We start from the raw sequence: 26,427 nt of genomic DNA on the forward strand, positions 1-26,427 counted from the left end.
CAGATCTGGAAGAGTCTGGTCGACTGGCAGATCTGGAAGAGTCTGGTCGACTGGCAGATCTGGAAGAGTCTGGTCGACTGGCAGATCTGGAAGAGTCTGGTCGACTGGCAGATCTGGAAGAGTCTGGTCGACTGGCAGATCTGGAAGAGTCTGGTCGACTGGCAGATCTGGAAGAGTCTGGTCGACTGGCAGATCTGGAAGAGTCTGGTCGACTGGCAGATCTGGAAGAGTCTGGTCGACTGGCAGCTCTGGAAGAGTCTGGTCGACTGGCAGCTCTGGAAGAGTCTGGTCGACTGGCAGCTCTGGCTGCTCCATGCTGACTGGCTGCTCCATGATGACTGGTAGCTCTGGCTGCTCCATGCTGACTGGCTGCTCCATGCTGACTGGCAGCTCTGGCTGCTCCATGCTGACTGGCTGCTCCATGCTGACTGGCAGCTCTGGCTGCTCCATGCTGACTGGCTGCTCTGGCTGCTCCATGCTGACTGGCTGCTCCATGCTGACTGGCTGCTCCATGCTGACTGGCGGCCCTGGCTGCTCCATGCTGACTGGCGGCCCTGGCTGCTCCATGCTGACTGGCGGCCCTGGCTGCTCCATGCTGACTGGCGGCCCTGGCTGCTCCATGCAGACTGGCAGCTCTGGCGGCTCCTTGCAGACTGGCAGCTCTGGCGGCTCCTTGCAGACTGGCAGCTTTGGCGGCATCCTGCAGACAGGCAGCTCTGGCGGCTCCTTGCAGACTGGCAGCTCCATGCAGACTGGCAGCTCTATGCAGACTGGCAGCTCTATGCAGACTGGCAGCTCCTTGCTAACTGGCAGCTCCTTGCTAACTGGCAGCTCTAAGCTAACTGGCAGCTCTAAGCTAACTGGCAGCTCTATGCTAACTGGCAGCTCTATGCTAACTGGCAGCTCTATGCTAACTGGCAGCTCTATGCTAACTGGCAGTTCTATGCTAACTGGCAGTTCTGAACAGGCGGGAGACTCCGGCAGCGCTGTAGAGAAGGAAGGCTCTAACAGCGCTAAACAGGCGGGAGACTCCGACAGCGCTGGAGAGGAGGAGGGCTCCGACAGCGCTGGACAGGCGAGGCGCACTGTAGGCCTGATGCGTGGTGCTGGCACTGGTGGTACTGGGCCGAGGACACGCACAGGAAGCCTGGTGCGGGGAGCTGCTACCGGAGGGCTGGGGTGTGGAGGTGGCACAGGATGGGTTAGACCGTGAAGGCGTACTGGAGATCTTGAGAGCGGTGCTGGCACAGGACGTGCAAGGCTAGGGAGGTGCACAGGAGGCCTGGTACGTGAGACTGGCACCATCTTCACCAGCCGACTAACACGCACCTCAGGACGAGTATGGAGCGCTGACCCAGGTGCCATCAAATCCCCGACACGCTCCGTCGGGCGAATTCCATGTTTAAAACACCAACACAGCAACTCCCTCATTTCTCTCTCCTCCAATTTCCCCATTAACTCCTTCACAGTCTCTGTTTCGCTCACCTCCAACACCGGCTCTGGTTCTGGTCTCCTCCTTGGCTCCTCACGATAAACAGGGAGAGTTGGCTCAGGTCTGGCTCCTGACTCTGCCACACTCTCCCTGAGCCCCCCCCCAAGAAATTTTTGGGGCTGACTATGGGGCCTCCGTCCGCGCCGCCTTGCTTGCTTCGCAAACTCCATTCTCCTATATCCTTCCGCGCACTGCTCCATCGAATCCCAGGCGGGCTCCGGCACTCTCCCTGGGTCGACCGCCCACCTGTCTATCTCCTCCCAAGAAGTATAGTCCATACTGTACTCCACTTTGGGCTGTTCCTGCCTGTTGACACGCTGCTTGGTCCCTTTGTGGTGGGTGATTCTGTAACGGTTTTCTATATGAGAAGGAGAGTCGGACCAAAATGCAGCGTGTCTATTGCAATCCATGTTTAATGAAGGAACACACTAAACACAAAATACTTCCAAAACAATAAACTTAACGAAAACCGAAACAGCCTATACTTGTGTAACCTAACAAAGAACAATGACATCAGGACACTAAGGACAATCACCCACGACAAACTCAAAGAATATGGCTGCCTAAATATGGTTCCCAATCAGAGACAACGATAAACACCTGCCTCTGATTGAGAACCACTTCAGACAGCCATAGACTTAGCTAGAACACCCCACTAGCTACAATCCCCATAAATACACACCACATACAAAAACCCATGCCACACCCTGGCCTGACCAAATAAATAAAGATAAACACAAAATACTTTGACCAGGGTGTGACAGTTACAGTCAGTATCAAAATACACAAATGGCACAAATCAACTATGCTAGTTGTTCAGGCTCTGGTCTTCTTGATTACTGTTCGGTAATATGGTCAAGTGGAGCAAAGAAAGACCTAACAAAGCTGCAGCTGGCTCAAAACAGAGCAGCACGCCTTGCCCTTAACTGCACATACAGAGCTAACATCAACAACATGCATGCCAGTCTTTCCTGGTTGAGGATTGGTGAGAGATGAACTGTTTCTCTTCTAGTTTTTTACGAGAAGCGTTACATTGATTTTGTCCCCCCACACCAGACGCGATCAAGAAACGCAGGTTGAAATATCAAAACGAACTCTGAACCAACTATATTAATTTGGGGACAGGTCGATAAGCAAACATTTATAGCAATTTAGCTAGCTAGCTTGCTGTTGCTAGCTAATTTGTCCCAGGATATAACTGGGTTGTTATTTTATCTAAACTGTACAAGGTCCTATACAATTAATCCACAGAAAAAAGGGTAAACCAAGTTTGTTTCTAGTAATTTCTCCTCCTTCAGGATTCTTCTTTTGACTTTATATGGCAGTTGGCAACCAACTTTAAGGTGCATTACCACCACCAACTGGACTGGAGTGTGGACCTCAATTCATCTTTCAATCACCCACGTGGGTATAGGCTCCTAAAAACCAATGAGGAGATGGCACGTGGATATATGCTCCTAAAAACGAACAAGGAGATGGGAGAGGCGGGATTTGCAGCACCTGAAGCATCACAAATAGAACCAAGTTCTATTTTAGTGCCTGGCTATGCAGACTTGATTGAGCAGTGTGGGTGCAATGATTGAATAACATGTATGTGTACATTTATTTTGCAACACTCGAGCACGCGACGCAAGCGGTGTGGTCAGCATGAGAATTCCAGATTGTCTGCATAATCAAATAACATTCAGCTCCGACACCCATACATACTGCACAAGACATGCCACCAGGGGTCTCTTCACAGTCCCCATGTCCAAAACAAATTCACGGCAACGCACAGTATTATACAGAGCCATGATCGTATGGAACTCCCTTCCATCTTTAATTACTCAAGCAAACTTTCAATTTACCTTCAAAAAATGATTAAACAACATCTCATGGAACGGCGGGGACTGTGAGGCGACACAAACACACATGCACACACACTAAGGGCGTCGGCATGCTTCAGTTCGGCTGGCACCTAGCCACACTTTGCGAGCCGGCCGGAATGAGTGTGCTCGCATACTCCCATAAAAGACCTTCACTTGGAAAAATGAGAAAAAAGCAGCAATAGTATGGTTTGTCCATTTTGAAATGCTGTAGTTAGTATAAACTTCCTCAAAATAGTCCGAATGAATATTCATCTTGCAATCTTGCAATATTAGTCGTGCAATTTGACATCTAACTAAGCTGTTTGGTGTAGTACACTACAAGTACACCAAAAGTATGTGGACACCTGCTCGTCAAACATCTCATTCCAAAATCATGCATGCAGGAAGCATTCTCTTAGCATCCGCCAAACCCATATTTGTCTGTCGGACTGCCAGATGGTGAAGTGAGATTCATCATTCCAGAGAACGCGTTTACACTGCTCCAGAGTCCAATGGCGGTGAGCTTTACACCACTCCAGCCGACAGTTCTTGTGCTGACGTTGCTTCCAGAGGCAGTTTGGAACTCGGTAGTGATTGTTGTAGGCGTTGTAACCGATTTCTACGCTCTTCAGCACTCAGCGGCCTCGTTCTGTGAACTTGTGTGACCTACCACTTCGCGGCTGAGTTGTTGTTGCTCCTAGACTTTTCCACTTCACAATAACAGCACTTACAGTTGACTGGGGCCGTTCTAGCAGGGCAGAAATTTTAGGAACTGACTTGTTGGAAAGGTGGCATCCTATGACGGTGTCACGTTGAAAGTCACTGAGCTCTTCAGGCCATTCTACAGCCAATGTTTGTCTATGGAGATTGCATGGCTGTGTGCTCGATTTTATAAACCTGTTAGCAACGTGTGTGGCTGAAATAGCCGAATCCACTAATTTGAAGCGGTGTCCACATACTTTTATATATATAGTGTATTTCTCAATGGAAAAAATTGCACGAAAATGAGTCGTCTCCCGTTGAATGACAACAAAGACTTTATTGATTACTCTGTACTGTTGACCAATCACCGACGAAGGGGCATAGACTTTGGCTCTGAACTTTGACTTGCCTCCAGAAAAGATGTTGTGTGCCCGAACAGCTGAAAAATTGTCACCGAAGCCCAATACGAACGAAAAACATCACATGTTGTCATAATATACAGTACCAGTCAAAAGTTTGGACAAAGCCTACTCATTCAAGTTTTTTTGTAATTTTCTACATTATAGAATAATAGTGAAGACATCAAAACTATAAAATAACACATATGGAATCATATAGTAACCAAAAAATGTGTTACACAAATCAGATGTATTTATAATTGAGATTCTTCAAAGTAGCCAACTGCCTTGATGACAGCTTTTCAGACTCTTGGCATTCTCTCAACCAGCTTCACCTGGAATGCTTTTCCAGCAGTTTTGAAGGAGTTCCCACATATGCTGAGCACTTGTTGGCTACTTTTCCTTCACTCTACGGTCCAACTCATCCCAAACCATCTCAAATGGATTGAGGTAATGTGATTGTAGAGGTCAGGTCATCTGGTTAAGTGTGCCTTGAATTGTAAATAAATCACTGACAGTGTCACCAGCAAAGCACCATCACATCTCCCACTCCATGCTTCACGATGGGAACCACACATGCGGAGATCATCCGTTCACCTACTCTGCGTCTCACAAAGACACGGCGGTTGGAAACAAAAATCTAAAATTTGGACTCATCAGACCAAAGGACAGATTTCCACCGGTCTCATGTTTCTTGGCCCAAGCAAGTCTCTTCTTTCTTTCTTTCTTTCTTTCTTTCTTTCTTTCTTTCTTTCTTTCTTTCTTTCTTTCTTTCTTTCTTTCTTTCTTTCTTTCTTTCTTTCATACTTCCTTTCTTTCTTTCTTTCTTCTTATTGGTGTTGCAAAGTTGTTTCTTTGCAGAAATTCGACCATGAAGGCCTGATTCACGCAGTCTCCTCTGAACAGTTGATGTTGAGATGTGTCTGTTACTTCAACTCTGTGAAGCATTTATTTGGGCTGCAATTTCTGAGGCTGGTAACTCTAATGAACTTATCCTCTGCAGCAGAGGTAACTCTGGGTCTTCCTTTCCTGTGGCGGTCCTCATGAGAGCCAGTTTCATCACAGCTCTTGATGATTTTAGCGACTACAGTTGAAGAAACATTCAAAGTTCTTGACATTTTCCATTTTGACTCACCTTCATGTCTTAAAGTAATGATGGACTGTCGCTTCTCTTTGCTTATTTGAGCTGTTCTTGCCATAATATGGACTTATGGGGTATCTTCTCTATACCACCCCTACCTTGTCACAACACAACTGATTGGCTCAAATGCATTAAGAAGGAAAGTAATTCCACAAATTAACTATTAACAAGGCACACCTGTTAATTGACACTCATTCCAGGTGACTGACTACCTCATGAAGCTGGTTGAGAAAATGCCAAGAGTGTGCAAGGCCGTTATCAAGGCAAAGGATTTGTTTAACACTCTTTTGGTTTCTAATGATTCCATATGTGTTATGTCATAGTTTTGAGGTCTTCGTGATTGTTCTACAATGTAGAAAATAGTATAAACAAAGAAAAACCCCTGGAATGAGTAGGTGTCCAAACTTTTGACTGGTACTGTTTACACCAACTCTTCCGAACTGTTCCGGCTGGGAAGCATGCAAACGCCTTTACACACATCATTTTTTGGTTTTGTATTATTATGATGTATTTTTTTGAATGATTGTTTGTATATCGTTGTATTTTAAATTTGTGTGACTGTCCTCGTCTATCAGTGTTTTGTTACTTGTCATGTTTTGTGTTTTTTGTGGACCCCAAGAAGAGTAGCTGCTGCTTCTGCAAAAGCTAACGGGGATCCAAATAAACAAATAGAGTTGACAGGCTACAGCGTTACGATAGACACACACACACACACACACACACACACACACACACTCTCTCTTAAGAACCATAGTCATGAATATTTCAATACATACAGAATAGCAGAACCCTTTCAGTTATCTGTATCTTTCTCTGTGTGTCCCATCAGAGTTGGGCCGCTTCCTCACACGAGCTAGGGTAGAGAAGTATATCAAGGCTTCCTTCCTCTCTTGGAATCCGAACAGTGGGGTGTGAAGAATAAATCACACTGTCTCTCCTGACAAGGCAGGAGAGACACAGGGAGACGGGGAGAAAGAGGGAGATGTGAGTGGATTCATATATAGTACGGAGATCAAATGAAACAAACACTCAAATCAGAGGAGAGAGAGAAAGGAGGAGAGAAAAGAGTACAGGAAAAATGCACCCGGGGGTGGATGAGGGTGTGTACAGGGAGGGAGTTGCAGATTGACAAATTCAGCTGTGTGTGTGACTGTGCGTGTGCTTACATGCGGGTGTGTATTGCCCTGCTCACCTTCCCTCTCCTCTCTGAGTCAGGCCCTGTTGGAGACCCAGAGAGCGCTGCGTAACAATGTTCCCAACTTCACCTTCAACCTGGGCTTCTCAGGGAAGTTCTTCCATGCAGGTAAGACCGGAGAACACAGCATCCCACTCATGCAGTACCCGATCTGTGTACTGAAGCTTATTACTGATAGCATCACAGTTTATACTCCAGTACTCCTTGTTTTATCACCAGAAATCCTAGTTTTCTCTTGTCCTCCTCTCTCTGTGATTATCTTCCTCACCTTCTATCTCACCCTTGTCCATTCCCTGACAACCTCCTTTATTTGCCCTTTTCATGTTTCATATTCTCTCTGTGCTCCACTGTCCTCCTCCTGTCCTCCCCTTCTTCCACTATTCTTCTTCTCACCTCATCTTCTCCCTCCCCCGTCCTCCCTTCATGTCCAGGGTCAGATGAGGAGGACCTGGGGGATGACCTGCTCCTCTCCTACGTCAATGAGTTCTGGTGGTTCCCCCACATGTGGAGCCACATGCAGCCCCACCTCTTCCACAACCAGTCAGTGCTAGCCGAACAGATGCTTCTCAACAAGAGGTTCGCTATGGTGAGTCTCTGTCTGTCTGGAGGCTAGCAGTGGGATGCTAGCAATTAGCCCACCTCACTATGTTGCTCCAAATGAGAAATTCAAACTTTAGCTTAACACAGCTAGCACCACTGTGATTTTAATTTTTATTCCTTCTTTCTCCCTACCTACTTTATATTCCTCTCTCTCTCTCTCTCTCTCTCTCTCTCTCTCTCTCTCTCTCTCTCTCTCTCTTTATCTCTCTCTCTCTCTCTCGCTTTGTCCTTTCTTCTTCACACCCACCCCCCTCCATCTCCCCTCCCTCTCTATATCTCTAGGAGCACGGTATCCCCACTAACATGGGCTATGCGGTAGCCCCCCACCACTCAGGTGTGTACCCAGTTCACCTGCAGCTGTACGATGCCTGGAAGAAGGTGTGGGGCATCAAGGTGACCAGCACGGAGGAGTACCCCCACCTCAAACCTGCCCGTTTCAGACGGGGATTCATACACAGCGGTATCAGCGTGAGTCACAGAACCTTTACCGACGGTTGCACTCTCTCTCTCCCTTATTCTCCTCTTTACTCTTTCTTGCCTCTACCTCTTCTGTGTTTGCATCTCTCCTCCACTTCTCTCTGTTCCTACCTCCATCAACATCTTTCTATCTCTTCCCCCCACTTGTCTCTGTCCTCCCATGAGTGGTTGAAATAACAGCGGTAGGATTTTATTTATATCACCGTGGCAACAGTGGCCTTGGAACGGACAGTCTCATTAGGCCTTCACGTGGGGTCAGTAAGTGTGTTTTGAGGATCCCTCTACAGCAGGTGGTGATACTGGACCGTAGCCACGCCAACCACTTGGCTGGCCCCCAAACACTACCTCCTGGATACACCTTTAACAATATAGCAACACCATCCACGGCGATAACCGTAACACTGGCTTAATAACACAACAACAGCAACACGGGTTGCTGTAACCATAAATCACCAAAACATAACTTTATCTTCTTCGAAATACATTCTAAAATAAATCCGGTAGTCTAGTGTCTACAGTGTGTGGTGTTGCCAGTAGTTTTCCTCCCCTGCGCTCTGTATCTCTCTATTTTTGTCTGCCCTTGAGATGCAGTTCTGAGTGGTCCAGTCTTCTCTGCTCTGCTCATACAATACATTAGATGATTGATATTCAGATCCCCAGACACTCTCTCTCGCTGCGTGTGTATTTGAATGAATTTCCATATAGACTCAGAGCGAATGAGGTTTGCTTTCCCCAAACGAGAAGTATAATATGAAGATTATTGAACACAAAAGTGGTGATATTGCCTAATATGTTTTGCATTGACTAGACCAGTGGGGCTGGTGTGTGTGTGTCTGTGTGTGTGTGTGTGCGTGTGTGTGTGTGTGTGTGTGTGTGCGCGCAGGTCTTGCCCAGACAGACGTGTGGTCTGTTCACACACACCATATTCTATAAGGAGTACCCAGGCGGACCCAACGAGCTGGACAAACTCATCAACGGAGGAGAGCTGTTCCTCACTGTCCTACTCAACCCGGTGAGTTAACACGCACACACACAAACGCATGCACACACACTCTTTCATTCTCTCTATACATTCAATCGCTACTCAGACTATCAGAGTGGATTGAAGTGAACCTTTCTGTCTTTCTCTCTCCATTTTCCTTCATCCATCTCTCCTCCTCCAGATCAGTATTTTCATGACCCACCTGTCTAACTACGGTAACGACCGGCTGGGCCTTTACACCTTCAAAAGCCTGGTGGTCTTCCTGCAGACGTGGACCAATCTGCGGCTACAGACCCTGCCTCCCGTCCAGCTGGCCCACAGATACTATAACCTCTTCCCTAACGAGAAAGACCCACTCTGGCAGGTCAGTCTGTGGGAGAGAGAGCGAGAGAGGGAGAGAGAGAGTGGCTGGAACTGGATGTGTGCATTAACTAATACTGGGATGTTAAAGGGGTGCTCCACTCAAAATACAACCTAACATGTTAACAGTCTTGGAGAAATCAGCTACATCCAAGGGAAGTAAGAATATCATGTTAGGTTGTATTTTGCATAGATCCTCCCTTGAGTAATTTATTCAGGTTAGTCTCATTTAGAATTTATTTAACAGGGGTCCTGGTTGGACCCTTGTCCTGTACACCACAATCTGTTGCCAAGAATTGTGTTTGTGTTCAAAGGGCATCTCCATTGATAGTTCCAATATGTAGCCGCATGTCCTCGGGATGTTGTATGGATGGATTTGTTCAGGGTTCATTAAGCAACTGGATACTTGTAAGAATTTCTAATGATCTTCCTAAACCCTGGTCCTACAGGATCCCTGCGAGGACAAAAGGCACAAGGACATCTGGTCAAAGGAGAAAACGTGTGACCGCTTCCCCAAGCTGCTTGTCATTGGGCCTCAGAAGACAGGTGAGCGAGACGGAACACCAGCAACCCCCAGTGGGCATCACCAGCAATGACTCTCGGTCCACAATCTTACGTTGCTTTGTTTCACCTCGTTTCTGTTTCATTTCCCTTACCTCTTGTGATTATTTACAATAGTTCGAGTTGAGACGTCTTTGGTCTGGTCTGTAGGAGGGAGGTTTCGAGACTTTGGGCTGAAGAGGTGTCGTTCTTTCAGTGTTACACACTCTCAGTACAGAACAGAACAGACTAACAGGAACTAGCCTGTCACAGATGTCCGACTGACTCGCTCTCCTCCAGAGTGAAAGCAGAAGGAAGTTTATGAGGAACACACACTCACCGACACTAATGGGAATGGGACACTAACGAGACAATTTATTAGATTATTAATTGTTATGGCTGCGGCAAGGTGCTTCAAAGTCAATTTGTCAATGCCTCAAAATAGATTCTCCCTCTCGCTTCTCTCTCTCGCCTTCTTTCCCTCCCCCCTCTGTCTTTCTCTATCCACTTCCTCCCCTCCCCCGTCTCTCTCCCTCCCTCCCTCCTCTCCATAGGTTCTACAGCCCTCTATCTGTTCCTGGGCATGCACCCTGACCTGACCAGTAACTACCCCAACAAGGAGACCTTTGAGGAGATCCAGTTCTTCAATGGACACAACTACCACAGAGGCATCGACTGGTATGACTGCCACCGAGAAAGAGCTCTGGGCCCGTGTTCATAAAGCATCTCAGAGTAGGAGTGCTAATCTAAGATCAGGTCCCCACAGTCCATGTAATGGTATTCCTTATGATCTAAAAGGCAAAACTGATCCTAGATCAGCACTCCTACTCTGAGACGCTTTATGCATATTTACAATAAGCAGAATTACAATAAGCAGGGTGATCGCGAAGTGGATGACAACTTAGAGGCGCTTGCGCAGACCCAGACAATGTCTAGAGACTTTCCATTGAACATGCTTTCTAGTCCAGGAGCTTAATATGTGCTTCTGTCAGTGTATAATTTAGTTGGTGTATCGGTTTACTCTTTTGGTGAACACACAGGTACATGGAGTACTTCCCCCTGCCCTCCAACACCAGCTCAGACTACTACTTTGAAAAAAGTGCCAGCTACTTTGACTCCGAGGTGGCAGCGGAGCGGGCGGCCACCCTCCTGCCCAAGGCCAAGATCATCACCATCCTCATCAACCCAGCCGACCGCGCTTACTCCTGGTACCAGGTTGGTTATAACTCTTTATAATGCATGAGACATAACCATTCTTCCTTATTAACATGTAATATCCAATCCTGGTACTAAGTCTTAGAAATGCTTATAACTGTTAGAATTTATAGTAATGTATGAGTAGTTAGGCCTATGTCATGCTCTTATTACTGAGTTATAACCACTCTTGTTACTAGGTCAGTTATACCTCATCAGGCACCATATTACTGAGTACCATATTAACACAACACCATTTCTTCTCTCTGCTTCCCCTTACAGCACCAGCGTGCCCATGATGACCCGGTGGCTCTGAAGTACTCCTTCCATGATGTCATCACGGCTACCCATGATTCCCCGGTAAAACTGCGTGTGCTCCAGAACCGCTGTCTGGTGCCAGGCTGGTACGCCATCCACATGGAGCGCTGGCTCAACCACTACCACTCCAGCCAGGTCCTGGTTCTGGACGGGCAGCAGCTGAAGACTGAGCCGGCCTCAGTCATGGACAGGATCCAGAAGTTTCTGGGCCTGGTCAACACCGTCAACTACCACAATATCCTAGCGTGAGTTCTCTTTAGCAACACATAGCAGCTAACCTACCTAACCATTTATAAAGTTAATTCAGTAACTGATTCCAAGTGTCCCAGGTGTAGGTTTAGGTACGTTTACAAAATGTTCTGATTTTCTGCAGGTTTGACCCCAAGAAAGGCTTCTGGTGTCAGCTGCTGGAGGGAGGGAAGACCAAGTGTCTGGGGAAGAGCAAGGGGCGTAGGTACCCTGACATGGACCCGGAGGTAAGAGTTCTCATTTGCCAATACAAGTTGTTCACTGATATTTGCTTAATTAAGATACATGTTTGTAGACTACCTCTACGATTATCCTGCTTGTAACTGATAAGGGGTGTTTATTGATTGAATCTTGGCTGTGGGGGTAATTATCATATTATCTCTCTCTAAATTACTCCTATTGTTCTCTCTTTCTCTTTCCTCCAGTCCCAGTCGTTCCTCAGGGAGCACTACAGGGATCACAACATAGAGCTGTCTAAGCTGCTGTACAGAATGGGCCAGCCCCTGCCCAGCTGGCTCCGAGAGCAACTGATCCATACCAGGTAGAAGTACCGGGGGGGGGAGGGGGCAGCTCAGCGGACAGTACCACAGCCCAACCATCCCCCTGACAGAATACCATATGGAGGAGTATGATTCTATCCCCTTAGAGGATTATTTGAATCCCTTAAAGAATCCATAAGGGATAAGTACTCACCCTTGACAAGGTTCAGAAGGGGTGTGTTTTCTGATCACCTGTCAAAGTGAAGATTAGGATGCACAAGCCTCCTTCTCAGGGTGCCCTTCATAAGAGGGAAGGACATGGAGGAAGGGAGCGCAGGGATTGTGATTTACTAGTTGGCAGTGAGTCTACAATGGCCTGCCGCCTAAGTTCTCTCCCCTTACTCCCCAAGTTGCACCTCCCCATGATGCACCACCACCCTCACTTGGTACAGTCTAGGAACAGAGACCCCCCAACAGGACTGTACCACCTCTTACGGGGGTTTACCTGTGATACAGACAGGATGGGATAGAGACGGGGGTGGTCAACCCTTATCCGCTCTTCCTTTGACTATCCCTTGCCTTACTCACATGGACTCAGACCTTACTCTTGGGAGGAAGAGGAGGATGAAGAGGAAGAGTGAGACTTGGCTAGCCTGTACAGTACCAGTCGTTTAAGGCTGGGCGGAAATGAACAGTGTCAGCTTGTGTCAGTCAACACTCTACTCCCATATACTGAAAGACACAACTAACTGCCATCCTAGAAATTGGAAGATGAATTAATAAAGTAGATGATGAAACAATAGGGCAGATATTACAAATGAGTAGAGATCAATTAGCACTTGAATTAATAAAAAATGAATGGCATTAGTTGAAAATGCCTGTGGTCTCTGTCTAAAAACCAAGGGGGATATGTTGTGTATTGACTGGTAGTCTTATTCACTAGGCCTTTGTAGACACTAGACATTAACACATTTACCAGTGCCAGGACAGAATCAGCACCACTACATTGCATGGCCTATTGACAGTTCTTATTTTTTTAAGATTGTGACAATTTTTTTTACCCATTTTTTGTTTATTTTAACTTTGGAGACGCGTTATTGTAGAATTGACCAGAAAGACGTTTTGCTTACTCTCTGTTTCGGATGGAGTTGATTGCACAGCACAGGGGGGTGCCAGGCTGCACATGTTAAAAGCACAATATGCAAAGTGGTACATCTCTTAAAAATACTCTTTACAAATTCACACAGGTTCTCATTAACCCCTTTGAGCAAAACACGTTGAAAATAAGTATTTCTGGTCAAAAAGATGTTGAAATGACGTATTTGTAACGTCTTGTGCTCACTGGGACAGGTTGTCTGTATGTGAAGTTGGACATAAGCTATGTTTAAATGCTCTCATGGAGATAGAAAATGAGAAAACAAAACAATATTTTTATTGAGGATGTCGTCAAAGCTGTGTATATTTTTGTCTCTTTGTTCTATTTAATTTGTTATTAGCAGGTGTTCATAGTATTTCTGCGTTGCATCAGGGAGGATATAAAAGATGCACATCTAACATAGTCAATATGAGCCTATACAGTTGAAGTCAGATGTTTACATACACCTTAGCCAAATACATTTAAATTCAGGTTTTCACAATTCCTGACATTTAATCCTAGTAAAAATGCCCTGTTTTAGGCCAGTTAGGATCACCACTTTATTTTAAGAATGTGAAATGTCAGAATAATAGAGAGAATAGAGAGAATGATTTATTTCAGCTTTTATTTCTTTCATCACATACCCAGAGGGGTCAGAAGTTTATATACACTCAATTAGTATTTGGTAGCATTGCCTTTAAATTGTTTAACTTGGGTCAAATGTTTCGGGTAGCCTTCCACAAGCTTCCCACAATAAGTTGGGTGAATTTCAGCCCATTTTTCCTGACAGAGCTGGTGTAACTGTGTCAGGTTTGTAGGCTTCCTTGCTCGCACACGCTTTTTCAGTTCTGCCCACAAATGGTCTATAGGATTGAGGTCAGGGCTTCGTGATGGCCACTCCAATACCTTGACTTTGTTGTCCTTAAGCCATTTTGCCACAACTTTGGAAGTATGCTTGGGGTCATTGTCCATTTGGAAGACCCATTTGCGACCAAGCTTTAACTTCCTGACTGATGTCTTGAGATGTTGCTTCAATGTATCCACATAATTTCCCATCCCTCATGATGCCATCTATTTTGTGAAGGGCACCAGTCCCTCCTGCAGCAAAGCACCCCCACAACATGATGCTACCACCCCCGTGCTTCAAGGTTGGGATGGTGTTCTTCGGCTTGCAAGCCTCGCCCTTTTCCCTCCAAACATAACGATGGTCATTATGGCCAAACAGTTCTATTTTTGTTTCATCAGACCAGAGGACATTTCTCCAAAAAGTATGATCTTTGTCCCCAAGTGCAGTTGCAAACTGTAGTCTGGCTTTTTTATGGCGGTTTTTGAGCAGTGGCTTCTTCCTTGCTGCGCTGCCTCTTAGGTTATGTCGATATAGGACTTGTTTTACTGTGGATATATATAGTTTTGCACCTGTTTCCTCCAGCATCTTCACAAGGTCCTTTGCTGTTGTTCTGGGATTGATTTGCGCATTTCGCTTCAAAGTAGTTCATCTCTAGGAGACAGAACGCGTCTCCTTCCTGAGCGTTATGATGGCTGCGTGGTCCCATGGCGTTTATAGTTTGTACAGGCGTCTATTGTTTGTACAGATGAATGTGGCACCTTCAGGCATTTGGAAATTGCTCCTAAAGATGAACCAGACTTGTGGAGTTCTACAAAAAAAAATTCTGAGGTCTTGGCTGATTTCTTTGTATTTTCCCATGATGTCAAGCAAAGAGGTAGGCCTTGAAATACATCCACAGGTACACCTCCAATTGACTTAAATTATGTAAATTAGCCTATCAGAAGCTTCTAAAGCCATGACATCATTTGCTGGAATTTTCCAAGCTGTTTAAAGGCACAGTCAACTTAGTGTATGTAGACTTCTGACCCACTGGAAAATTGATACAGTGAATTATAAGTGAAATAATCTGTCTGTAAACAATTGTTGGAAAAAGTACATGTCATGCACAAAGTAGATGTCTTAACCGACTTGCCAAAACTATTGTTTGTTTAACAAGACATTTGTGGAGTGGTTGAAAAACGAGTTTTAATGACTCCAACCTAAGTGTATATGTAAACTTCAGACTTCAACTGTACGTACGGTATAGTTCCTAATTTGTTGGTCACATGGTTTTACCACCGCAACCATAGATATCAAAAAGCTGCTCTTACTGTCTGCAATTGTTGTCAGTCGATATAGCAATGCACATGCATTTCCTGACTATGTCATGTCATGTTGTAGACATACGTTATTGCATGTGGTCGAGGTGACATTCTTTCAGCCCCCTCTCACAATGCAATGAGAGAGGTATTTAAGTGGGAGAGAATCAGCCAGGTCGTATTGAAATGTCACTACAATGGCATATAACACAGTGCCATCTGCTAAAGTCCAAGCAGATCTTCTGTTTCCTGTCTGTTCATACCATCCCCTCTCATCTCTCCTCACGCAGTCAACTGGTGTACAGAGGTCCTTGATTTCTTTATATAAAGTATTATTGACACGATAATAACGCATAACAACAGCAATGATGGTACTAATCTCCCTGGACTGTACGATAAAGACGTGTAATTGTCGTCAATCATTTTTACGGTGTAACTGATATTGTTGGTGCTTTTTAATTTGCAAATAAACACCACTGTATTTTTGTCTCGTTGGTCAATTTGCTCTTCTTTCCCCCTCTGAGTTTTCAGATAAGCACTCTATAATTTGGAACGGGAGAAACGGATTACTGCTCAAACAAAGTATGTTTTGGCATTAGAGAAGACGGAGATTGGAACAGTCTCACGGGGGGCAAGTATGAGGAAATGAACAATGAGGAAACTCACTATTAGGGTCTGGTGTGTTCGCATTTTTTCCCCTGCTTATTTTATAAACATAATCTTATAGTGGTTTTAGTTTCACAGTATATTTTAACATTTTGGGGGTTTCAGTTTGAAGCTGTGTTAGAAGATGAGTACAGATATCCATCTCCAGACTGACTGAGTCTAAACTGACTATGAGTAAATGTGTACTATATTGAGACTTTTCTTGTCCTCACATGATGATCTGATTTATCTTGACAGCATCTCCTTCTCATCACCGCTTCCTTAAAACGAAAATCCCCAACATTCACTGTAGAATAAGGGGATTCCTGATCAAGAACTAGGGAATGACCGATGATCCGTTTACAGAAGTAGATGATAGCCTTCAAGACATCCAATGAGAATAGAACTTCATAATATGACAATGTTGTCTCTGGGGAGAAGGGTTTCAAACATCTTGCATCCTTATCAACTTTAATATCATACTAACCTTTCCTATTACCATACTGCAGCTTCTAAAGTATCTGCATCCCATTTCAGAATAGAATTAAGGACAAAAGCCAAATGTTATTTTTTTCTATCTACACATTATTACCTCCTGAAATAAGAGAAGCAAAATATTGCACTGGTTCAAACCTCTATCCATAAGTATTATTTATATTAATTGTTTTATCAAATAAATCTCATATAATTACTGGGACAGTTTAGGTACAGGGCTAGATAAACACGGGTGTATCCGTTGTAAATTTCCTCGTAAACCAATCAAATGGGATGTTCATTTTAAATGTTAAATCTGAGGGATTTTCTAACAACTATTAATGCCATGAAATGTTGAACTACTTTCTTTTCATCCGTTCAGATTTGTCTGCCTCCATCAACAAGTGATGCAGGGCAGGTTGACCAATGACAGCTTAGAATAAACTCCTCGACAATGTAGTTGAACCTGCCCATCACTTTATTGACTCGGGACTTTCCATTTAATTCCAGGCTAGACCATTGTTCTATTCATTTCAGCCCGATACTTTCTCCGAATAGATCCCTTCCTCATTTACTACACTGTTAAATCGTTGCGTTCGTCGGATCCAGACTAGTTTTGATTTGAGAGAACTTGGACGCGGAGAGTATGGAGGAGCAACAGCAACGTGATGATGCGCTCCTGGAGCGCACAGGGAGCCAGGACGTGATCCTACCAATGACAGCTACAAGAGGGTGAGACACAATTACTGCAAAATCTATAAAACATATTTCATTGTTAAGTATTACAAATGAAATATGTTTTATAGATGTTGCAGTTAAATCGGTAAACATTCATTTTGCCTATAGGGTCAGTGTTTCTTTACCTTCCAAATGAAGGTTCAAGTATGTATAAACTCAAATTATTTTATTATAATATCAAAAAGGATATATAAATAATATTAGGAAAGTCCTTAAAAAGGTGCAATATTTTATGCTTAAGGTTACAACTGGTAGGCTATGCTATTCTGAATTTACATCATTATTGAAAGTATGCACAAATGATATTGAACATGCAATCACGACATTTGATTTCATGTATTTTTCTGAATTACATTCCCAACGTGTTGATTATAGTCATTGTTAAGGTAATATTAATACAAATGGGAGCTATCTGATTAGGTGGCCTTCCCCATACTTTCGCTCTTTCCTAGTCAAAGCCTCTGCCTGGCAACTAGTGATGTCTCACAAACCTGCATTAATCATTGGCTCAGGAATGAGGAACAGAAAACGGTTTCATATTTTCATTCTAAAAAGGGGGGTGGGTAGTTCTTTGTTGCATAAGAACTGGTTTAGGATTAGCTTTTGACTCTGGACCAGGGCTTTGATTCTTTTTTTTTTGGAGGTGCACTGATCTCACATAACATACCAGGGCAAATCCAAAAATGTCAGAGATGCAATTATGCACATCCTCATACCACTTTGAAAATGACATTTGATCCAGTCCCCATGGGGTCAAGGTGTAATCTCTATATCTCTCTGTAGGGCTTCTAACAGCCGTCCGTTGAAGATAGCAGGGTTCACAGTGTTGGCCTGTCTTCTCCTGGCCGGCCAGGCCTTCACTGCCTACATGGTCTTCAACCAGAGGGGCCAGATCCACGACATGGAGAAGACCAATGATAACATGCGCAAGCAGCTGAGAAACAGACCTCCAGGTAAGGGAGGAAGGGGGGAAGGAAAGGGGAGGGAGGAGATGGAGGAACAAGGAGGGAAGGAGTGGTGTTGATGTAGGTAGTGTTGGTGGTCAAAGGAGAGGGAAGTGAGATATACTTATTTAGGAAGAGAGACTGGGGGGACTTGATAGAAAAGAGAAATACAGATACTGGGTTTATTCCTCTGAAGTTCAAAGTTCTGGGGGAGCTAGCTTTCTCCCAATTTGAAGTGTGCACTCATTGGTCTCTGTCACCCCCCTTTTGCTCAAGCAGTAGCCCCTGTCCAGATGCACATGCCCATGCTCAACATGCCCCGGCTGATAGACTTCACTGATGAGGACACCAAGACAGAAAAGACTCCCATGACGGTATGACTCCTGTTTCCCCATTGCGGTCTTCTAAAAGGCTTCTATAAACTGAGGAAAAGCGGTCACTAGATGGCAGCAACTACTCACTTGCAACTGTCAACTTATGTGTAACTCTAGTGAAATTGCATTGTATATCTACCCCCTTAGGAGTAAGCTCCCTCTTCCTGCTCTTTTGAAATTATAATATGAGTGTGATGAGTATTTATTTTCTGTTTGTCTCTCTGCTCTTCCATCAGAAATTGGAGGCCACTGCCATTGTGAGCCTAGAGAAGCAGGTGAAGGACCTGCTGCAGGTAAATTAATAAATACATATTCATTTATCCACTCTTTGCATTGAAGTCACCTCTACAAAAGGACAGAGAAATGTCAAATATTGACAATCGATCGATTGATCAATCATTTGATTGTCTGTTTTTATTTAGAGCCCCCAGCTGCCCCAGTTCAACGAGACGTTCCTGGCCAACCTACAGAGCCTGAAGAGACAGATGGAGGAGGCCGAGTGGAAGGTGAGACTGAATCTGTGTGTCCCAAATAGCACCCTATTCTCTCTTTAGTGCATTCCTTTTGACCATGGCCATAAGGCTCCTGTTTACCATTTGGGACTCATCCTGAGAACATATACTTATAATAGGCAGGACAAACATATTTCAACGATTTCACTTATATAATCAAAACCAATAAATGATAGCAAGTTTTTTTTTGCCTCATTCAGTAGTTTGACCTAATTAAGTAGATTCATGTTGAAAAATAATGTGAAAATAATAATTTATATTCCTAAAGCATAAGTTGAAAATTATACTGTTGCTGCTTCCTGTTGTCATGGATTTTTACATTTATAGCCCAGTGTCAAAACATTGGTTTTAGATGTCCAAATTCATAATCAATATGCTGAAATAAGTTGTGATATGTTGAAGACAATACAGAAAAATGACTCCCTACAGACACACTATTCACACTTGTGTTCAGGTAACTTGTATTCTGGTAAATTAGTACCTTGTAAACTTCTCAGGCACCAATATTTACCAGTCGGTCACTCTAGACTGGAATTGATTAGTACAAACCAAACATATTTAACTGGTACAAGCTATTGAATTTCTAAGATCGTGATAAATATAAACTTTCATACTAACACAACCAATCTGAGGTAAAAAAAGGATGTGTATTTTCTGTCATTCTTGAGTGGTGAAAACATTAGTTTGTTTAATGTACTAAGACGTTTTGTCTACCATAGGGAATTTAGGGTAGTATAAAATATTTTGATTTAAGATGATAGTTAATGAAGCACACTCACAGTTTTTTTACAACAATGACGTACATTTCTTCCTACTTTAACCATAGAGAGAGTTTAACCACAATTGTTAACCACAATTTAATCAGGCGCTTTAGACTAGAGCTTACATAGTGACTGTGCAGCAGGCTGAAAGTTTGATGTCTCTCCTTATAGTATCCCATGACCCACACTTAGGCCTATCTTATTTGAACTTTAACCCCCGACTGTGTTTTCTGCAGGGTTTTGAGACTTGGGCACGTAATTGGCTGCTCTTCCAGATGGCCCAGGAGAAGCCCCCTGCACCCACCACACCTCAGCCTGGTGAGTTTACCACAAACCACCGCCATCACCACCACCCACCAACCTTCACACCACCTTACGAATGCACAACTTCCTCTGTCTTGTCTCTCTGTCTCTTATGTCATCCACGACCTGAACCAAGTATTGAATAAAAACTCACCTTTTCTCTCCTCTTTTCTTTCGTCTTTCCCTCTCTTCTGTCTGTTCCTCAGCCGCTGGCCTGCAGACCAAGTGTAACTTGGAGAAGTCGTTCCACGACCGTAAGCTTGGTGCCTACCTCCCTCAGTGTGACGAGCAGGGCAACTACCTGCCCATGCAGTGCTGGCACGCCACTGGTTTCTGCTGGTGTGTGGACAAGAATGGCAAAGTCATCCAGGGCACCAGCATACGTGGCAGAGCCACCTGTGACAGAGGTAGGAACTGGGAAGACAGTTATACAGCGTTATGCGTTACTGACCTCTGTGTCCATGCAATTGCTTTTTAGTGCATTCTGCAGTCTATAACAAAGCTCATTTGCTCACTATTGCACCTGCCATGGTATATCTATGCAGTTGTATGTACATATAGATAGTGATGTGACTATTTTTGTCTCATGCTACGGTTTGTTCCCCGCAGTCCCCAGTCGGATGGCAGCTTTCCCCAGGATGATGCAGCTGAAGGAGTACAAGGGTGAGTGTTTCACAGACAAGCAGAACTAGAGAGGGAGATAAATAAACTCAATAACAAACAGACAGAGAGAGAGGGATACAATACATAGACCACACTTGATTACATGGAACTAAATGGTGTTGTCTGACTGTTTTGTTTTTACACTGTGTACTGTTCATCTGAATAAATTGCATGATGGTTTCGTACATATGGTTGATTCTATTCTCTATATTTTGCAGATGAGTAAAACCACAGCTCCACCAGGGCACCAGCTGGCCTGCTCTCCTCGTCTCACTGCCAGATCGAATTTTTTTTTTGTTTTTTTACTTCTAATGACTATTTCACTCTTCCGCTATCATGATAAAGGTCAATTATATGGGATACAACACAATGAAATACTCTCTTTTGATTTATGGATAATAGTTTTCTTTGGACAGTATAAATGCTGTGAACAATATTAACAGCATTTTTTTGCTTCTGAACTCAACACAGCTATGTAAAGCATTTGAGATATAAATACAAGATGTGTGTTACATTTTAAACCATGCACAACACCCAGACTTTTCCATCCCCAAACCCTGACCCAAACTCCTGTCAACTTTGACCCCTAGTCCCATAACCTGGCCCTCCAATCATATCCAGCTGATGGAGGCTAGCCCCACCCCGTTTCCCTATTCTGTCTCTCCACACATAGACTGCCATAGGGCTTATTTGATCAGCTTCTGTCTAGAGTTTCTAACATAGATGTAATGTTTTAAACCTCTATAACCCTGTCTTTGAAGCATGCTTTGACTTTTATGAATGTAGGGAAAGGTAAACCGATAAAAATTAATAAAGTGCTATTTCCTACTAAAATGTGTTTGTTTTTTTGTGAACTCTAATGTACAATAAATCTCTTTAGGACAGACTACTTAAACATACATGGTACCATCTGACTAGAGATTTTAGTTCTGGGATAACAGATTCATTTAACATGGAATCTACCCACCACAAAAAAACAACTAGTGTAAAATGAATGACCATAACAAGACTGCAGATTAAGGGTTATGCTATTTTTTTATTTTATTTATCCGTTATTTTACCAGGTAAATTGACTGAGAACACGTTCTCATTTGCAGCAACGACCTGGGGAATAGTTACAGGGGAGAGGAGGGGGATTAATGAGCCAATTGTAAATTGGTTAGGAGTAGGCTACAGTAGGATGAAATTAACTGTTTGACACATCATCGGTTTTACTTTTCCCTCCATTAATGGTAAAGGTAGGATTGGGAGAGGGTAAGCTGATCCTAGATCTGTGCAGAACATCTATACTAAGATGTTGGTTACTGAAGAACATTACTTTTTAAAGCACAACATTTTGGTGTAGGGTGGCATGCCTCTATGTATAATGATGATGGTAATACAACATGCTCCTTGGCAGAGGGAGTATAATTCTTGGTAAATGACATACGATACATTATCAAAAGTATGTGGATACCTGCTCGTCGAACATCTCATTCCAAAATCATGGGAATTAATATGGAGTTGGTCCCCTCTTTGCTGCTGTAACATCCTCCACTCTTCTGGGAAGACTTTCCACTAGATGTTGGAACATTGCTGCGGGGACTTGCTTCCATTCAGTCAAGAGCATTAGTGAGGTTGGGCACTGATGTTGGGTGATTAGGCCTGGCTCACAGTCAGCGTTCCAATTCATCCCAAAGGTGTTTCAATGGGGTTGAGGTCAGGGGTCTGTGCACGCCAGTCAAGTTCTTCCACACCAATATCGACAAACCATTTCTGTATGCACCTCACTTTGTGCATGGGGGCATTGTCATGCTGAAACAGGAAAGGGCTATCCCCAATTTGTTGCCACAAAGTTGGATGCACAGAATCGTCTAGAATGTCATTGTATGCTGTAGTGTTAAGATTTCCCTTCAATGGAACTAAGGGGCCTAGCCCAAACCATGAAAAACAGCCCCAGACCATTATTCCTCATCCACCAAACTTTTCAGTTGGCACTATGCATTCAGGCAGGTAGCGTTCTCCTGGCATCCACCAAACCCAGATTCGTCCGTCAGACTGCCAGATGGTGAAGCGTGATTCATCACTAGAGAACGCGTTTTCAATGCTCCAGAGTCCAATGTCGGCAAACTTTACACCACTCCGGCGCTTGGCATTGTGCATGGTGATCTTAGGCTTGTGTGCGGCTGCTCAGCCATGGAAACCCATTTCATGAAGCTCCCAACGAACAGTTCTTGTGCTGATGTTGCTTCCAGAGGCAGTTTGGAACTTGGTAGTGTTGCAACCGAGGACAGACGATTTTAACTCGCTTCAGCACTCGGCGGTCCCGTTCTGTGATCTTGTGTGGTCTACCACTTCGCTGCTGAGACATTGTTGCTCCTAGACGTTTCCACTTCACAATAACAGCACTTAGAGTTGACAAGGGTAGTTCTAGCAGGGCAGAAATTTGACAAACTGACTTGTTGAAAACGTGACAAAAGTTACTGCACTCTTCAGTAAGGTCATTCTACTGCCATTGTTTGTCTATGGAGATTGCATGACTGTGTGCTCGACTTTATACACCTGTCAGCACCGGGTGTGGCTGAAATAACCGAATCCAGTAATTTGAATGGGTGTCCACATACTTTTGTATAAATAGTGTATTGTCATTCAAGGTGCTTTATTCTATTCTCCAATGCTGATGGGGCATAATATGGAAGGTGAATAGAGCTAGCTAACATTGGACCTTAGCTCCCAGCACTATGGCATTGTTGGAATGTTGTTCATTGTTGTTTAATAATTGCTAATATTAGCTGGCTGGCTCGTTAGCTAACACTACGTGACGTGTGTACAACACCCATTGAATATGGCCGGTGTCTACAAAAAAGCGTAATGAAATTGTTGCCAGCAGAGCTGGTTAGGCTGTTTTCATGTTATCCAGAGGTAAACAAATCATCGGCCAGAGCATCAAGTGTGCACTCCAAGAGCGAAACGATATGTGGGTGAGTCTAAAGCTTAAGAGGGTGTGAACGATGCTGAATGGGTGTAGACAAAGAGCTCTTCACTAGATACCAAAACATTCAAAGGCGATTTTCTCAAAAGTGAGTTTACAAGTTGATCACTTTAAAAGCAGAATTACTTTCCCATTGTTCCTCAACTACAGTGTATGATATACCATTTTGTAGCTCTGAGTCTCTACTTTTATCCAATGTATAAAAAAAAAACATTTCACATTTTGCCACATAAGACCGAATCAAGGTGGTGAACCACATATGGGAAGAACAACCACATCCAGTGTTGCCAACTCCTCAGTAAGGAAAGTAGCTATTGGCTGTCCTAAAAGTCGCTAGAAGTCGCTAAATGATGGCGTCACCTAATTTTCATAATTGGCCATGTGCATGTATTTGTGATGGACGCTGTAGGAGAGAGGAATAACGTTGTGAGAGAGACAAAAAGTGAGTAAAAAAACACTCTAAATATGTTTAGAACTACAAATGAACTTCTGTCGATTCTTTTTTTCTTTTTAAGTCAATATTCCAACCCTCCTCCTTTATCCGGGCTTGGGACCAGCAAAAGTGACCCAAAAAATACACTCTGGCAGAGTTACTTCGTTTTTTATTTTATTTGTTATTTTATTTTCTTGTTTTTTGTTTTTTTGTTTAGTTTGGTTTGGTTTTTAACCTTAGGAGCCTACAACAAGTCACAGTAAAACATGAACATTTTTAACCATAACATTAAAAAATTGTTTTTTTATAAAATCTACATTAACAATCTAAATTGACCAAAAAGAGACAATAGAAAAAACTGTCAATTGCAATGTGATAAAATGATGGTAACTAGCCTGGCCCTAATTCAGGTTATATATTTTTTTTTAAATGTAAGCCAGGGCGGGATCAGCCAGCGGCAGTCTGGACGCGGAGGGGTGAACATCTCCTGCTCTGACTGCAGCTGGGAGGGACTGCTGCGCGAGGACTGGGCCGCCTGTGAGTGCTTTTGGACAGGGTGGGGCAGTTGAGAAGAGTAAGAACAATAAGTGAAGCATGTCAGAGTCTCCAAAAGTCTCCAATAACAACAGAAAAAGTCGCTAGATTTGTCGCTAGTCGCTTTTTTGAAAATGTGTCGCTAGAGGGTCTGAATACTCGCTTAATATAGCGACGAAGTCACTAAGTTGGCAACACTGACACATCTTTTATTTCTTATCTGCACCACTATTATCACTGTCATTCACATATTTGATTAGTTCCCATAAATTAAAGGGGACATTTTCCTGCATACCTTTGACATTTGTAGATTTCAGGTGAAAGCGGACCTTTAGTAAAATGGAAGTTTAACTATCCCTTTTACTAAAGCAGAATAGGGAATGATAAAGAGTGGGATTGACTTTTCAAGATATTAAAATATGTTTCAGGACTTACTGCAGACATGCAACTACAACAATCAAGAGGGTGAGTAAAGAATTTAAAGATTTTTCCTTAAATTGATCACTTATTTTTCTCACTTCAACATAAGGGATTCATTAACTAGAGACATAGTGACAGTTATGAAGTTCAACAGCCAACTATCACCTAATACCCCCATTTTATTATTATACCCATCTGCAATATACTGTTTTTTTTCAGAGTGATTGCAGTCATAATAAAATAAATCTAAACATTCAATTCAGACTGCTGTGAGTTTGTATTTTTACAGAGACAACCATACTAGGCTAGAGAACAGAAGCCTTCTTTATTGGAAAAGTCTATCTGAAGGTAACCTCTGTTTTGAACTCATACCCACATCCTGAGTAACTGTACACCCCTTGACCAGTGAAAATGGAGTCTGGGACATAAATATTTCAGGCCAGTGTAATCAAACCCAAATGAACTCGCAACACTCTGGATGGTATGGCTTCAGACTGCTTTCTCTGATGACATGAACACACCTGTAAGTACCTTGCTACTTACTGTCCAATGTATGTGTGTCATCAGACTTGTTATAAAGGGTAAATTAGTGTTATTAATCCATCTCTTTCATAATGTTGTGGTTAATGGGACAATGGTGTCCAAAGGTAACCGAGCATGAGATCCGGGACAGTATTCAGGAGATTCGAACAAAAATTATGTCACAAGGGGACCATCGAGAGGAGGATGTCCATAGGCTGGCAGAACTAACCCATAATCTAAAGGTGAGATACAGTCTCTTTCCTGTAGAGAACAGCATATCTAGCTGTATCTGAAATGACAAATAAACTATGCCTCAATCTCTGCAATGAGTATTTAGAGTTGTGTTGATTTGGCAGGGACTGCATTCCCCAAAGACCCTAATACATATTGATAATAGTGGCCATAACCCTGACCACAACATGGACCACAGTGTGACCATAGAGAGAAGGAAAGACCTGCAGGACCAGCTGAGACAGGAGGTGGACGAACACATCCAAGGTAGTGTGTATGCAATGTGAGGACTGTAATAAGTACACAAGCGAGCTGTAGTTGTAAATATACTAGGATGAGAGCTGTAGTTCTAAATATGACCACCAAAATACACTACGTGAAACCTGCATGATTGGTGTTCGAAATCCCGTTTTCCCTCATAAGTATTTGAAGTCACTGTGATAGGACAACCACTGTTTCCTTACTCTGTCCAGTGTCTGCGTAATTTTCCCCATCTTAATCTTTTCTTTTTATTGGCCAGTCTGAGATATGGCTTTTTCTTTGCAACTCTGCCTAGAAGGCCTCCAACTCCTATGTATTTTCTGGTTAGAGCCAGTTTGCACTGTTCTGTGAAGGGAGTAGTACACAGTGTTGTATATGATCTTCAGT

At 43.6% G+C, this 26,427-nt stretch overlaps 2 protein-coding genes across 4 annotated transcripts in view; both read left to right on the forward strand.

Annotated features, from left to right (window-relative positions):
- The window catches only part of LOC110488619 (bifunctional heparan sulfate N-deacetylase/N-sulfotransferase 1), a 93,003-nt gene extending 79,335 nt beyond the window's left edge, over window positions 1-13,668 (forward strand). For both annotated transcript variants that reach the window (XM_021560900.2, XM_021560901.2), the window contains 11 exons: window positions 6,796-6,883; window positions 7,207-7,361; window positions 7,658-7,843; window positions 8,736-8,864; window positions 9,016-9,198; window positions 9,644-9,740; window positions 10,289-10,412; window positions 10,775-10,949; window positions 11,211-11,491; window positions 11,620-11,722; window positions 11,921-13,668. In XM_021560900.2, coding sequence (XP_021416575.2) covers window positions 6,796-6,883; window positions 7,207-7,361; window positions 7,658-7,843; window positions 8,736-8,864; window positions 9,016-9,198; window positions 9,644-9,740; window positions 10,289-10,412; window positions 10,775-10,949; window positions 11,211-11,491; window positions 11,620-11,722; window positions 11,921-12,040 — 1,641 coding nt within the window. In that variant the 3' untranslated portion in view covers window positions 12,041-13,668. The remainder of the gene's footprint in view (window positions 1-6,795; window positions 6,884-7,206; window positions 7,362-7,657; window positions 7,844-8,735; window positions 8,865-9,015; window positions 9,199-9,643; window positions 9,741-10,288; window positions 10,413-10,774; window positions 10,950-11,210; window positions 11,492-11,619; window positions 11,723-11,920) is intronic.
- A 3,174-nt stretch (window positions 13,669-16,842) lies between these two features.
- On the forward strand, window positions 16,843-21,502 carry LOC100136156 (invariant chain S25-7). Of its 2 annotated transcripts, none has more exons than XM_021559480.2 (9): window positions 16,843-17,105; window positions 17,895-18,064; window positions 18,332-18,429; window positions 18,666-18,722; window positions 18,852-18,935; window positions 19,939-20,020; window positions 20,212-20,412; window positions 20,615-20,668; window positions 20,887-21,502. In XM_021559480.2, the coding sequence occupies exons 1-9, from the start codon at window positions 17,020-17,022 to the stop codon at window positions 20,892-20,894; spliced, it is 840 nt and encodes a 279-aa protein (XP_021415155.2). In that variant the 5' UTR covers window positions 16,843-17,019; the 3' UTR covers window positions 20,895-21,502.
- The last annotated feature ends 4,925 nt before the right edge of the window (window positions 21,503-26,427 follow it).

Source organism: Oncorhynchus mykiss, chromosome 14 (genome assembly GCF_013265735.2).
Source record: "Oncorhynchus mykiss isolate Arlee chromosome 14, USDA_OmykA_1.1, whole genome shotgun sequence".
In the NCBI taxonomy this organism is placed as follows: Eukaryota; Metazoa; Chordata; class Actinopteri; order Salmoniformes; family Salmonidae; genus Oncorhynchus; species Oncorhynchus mykiss.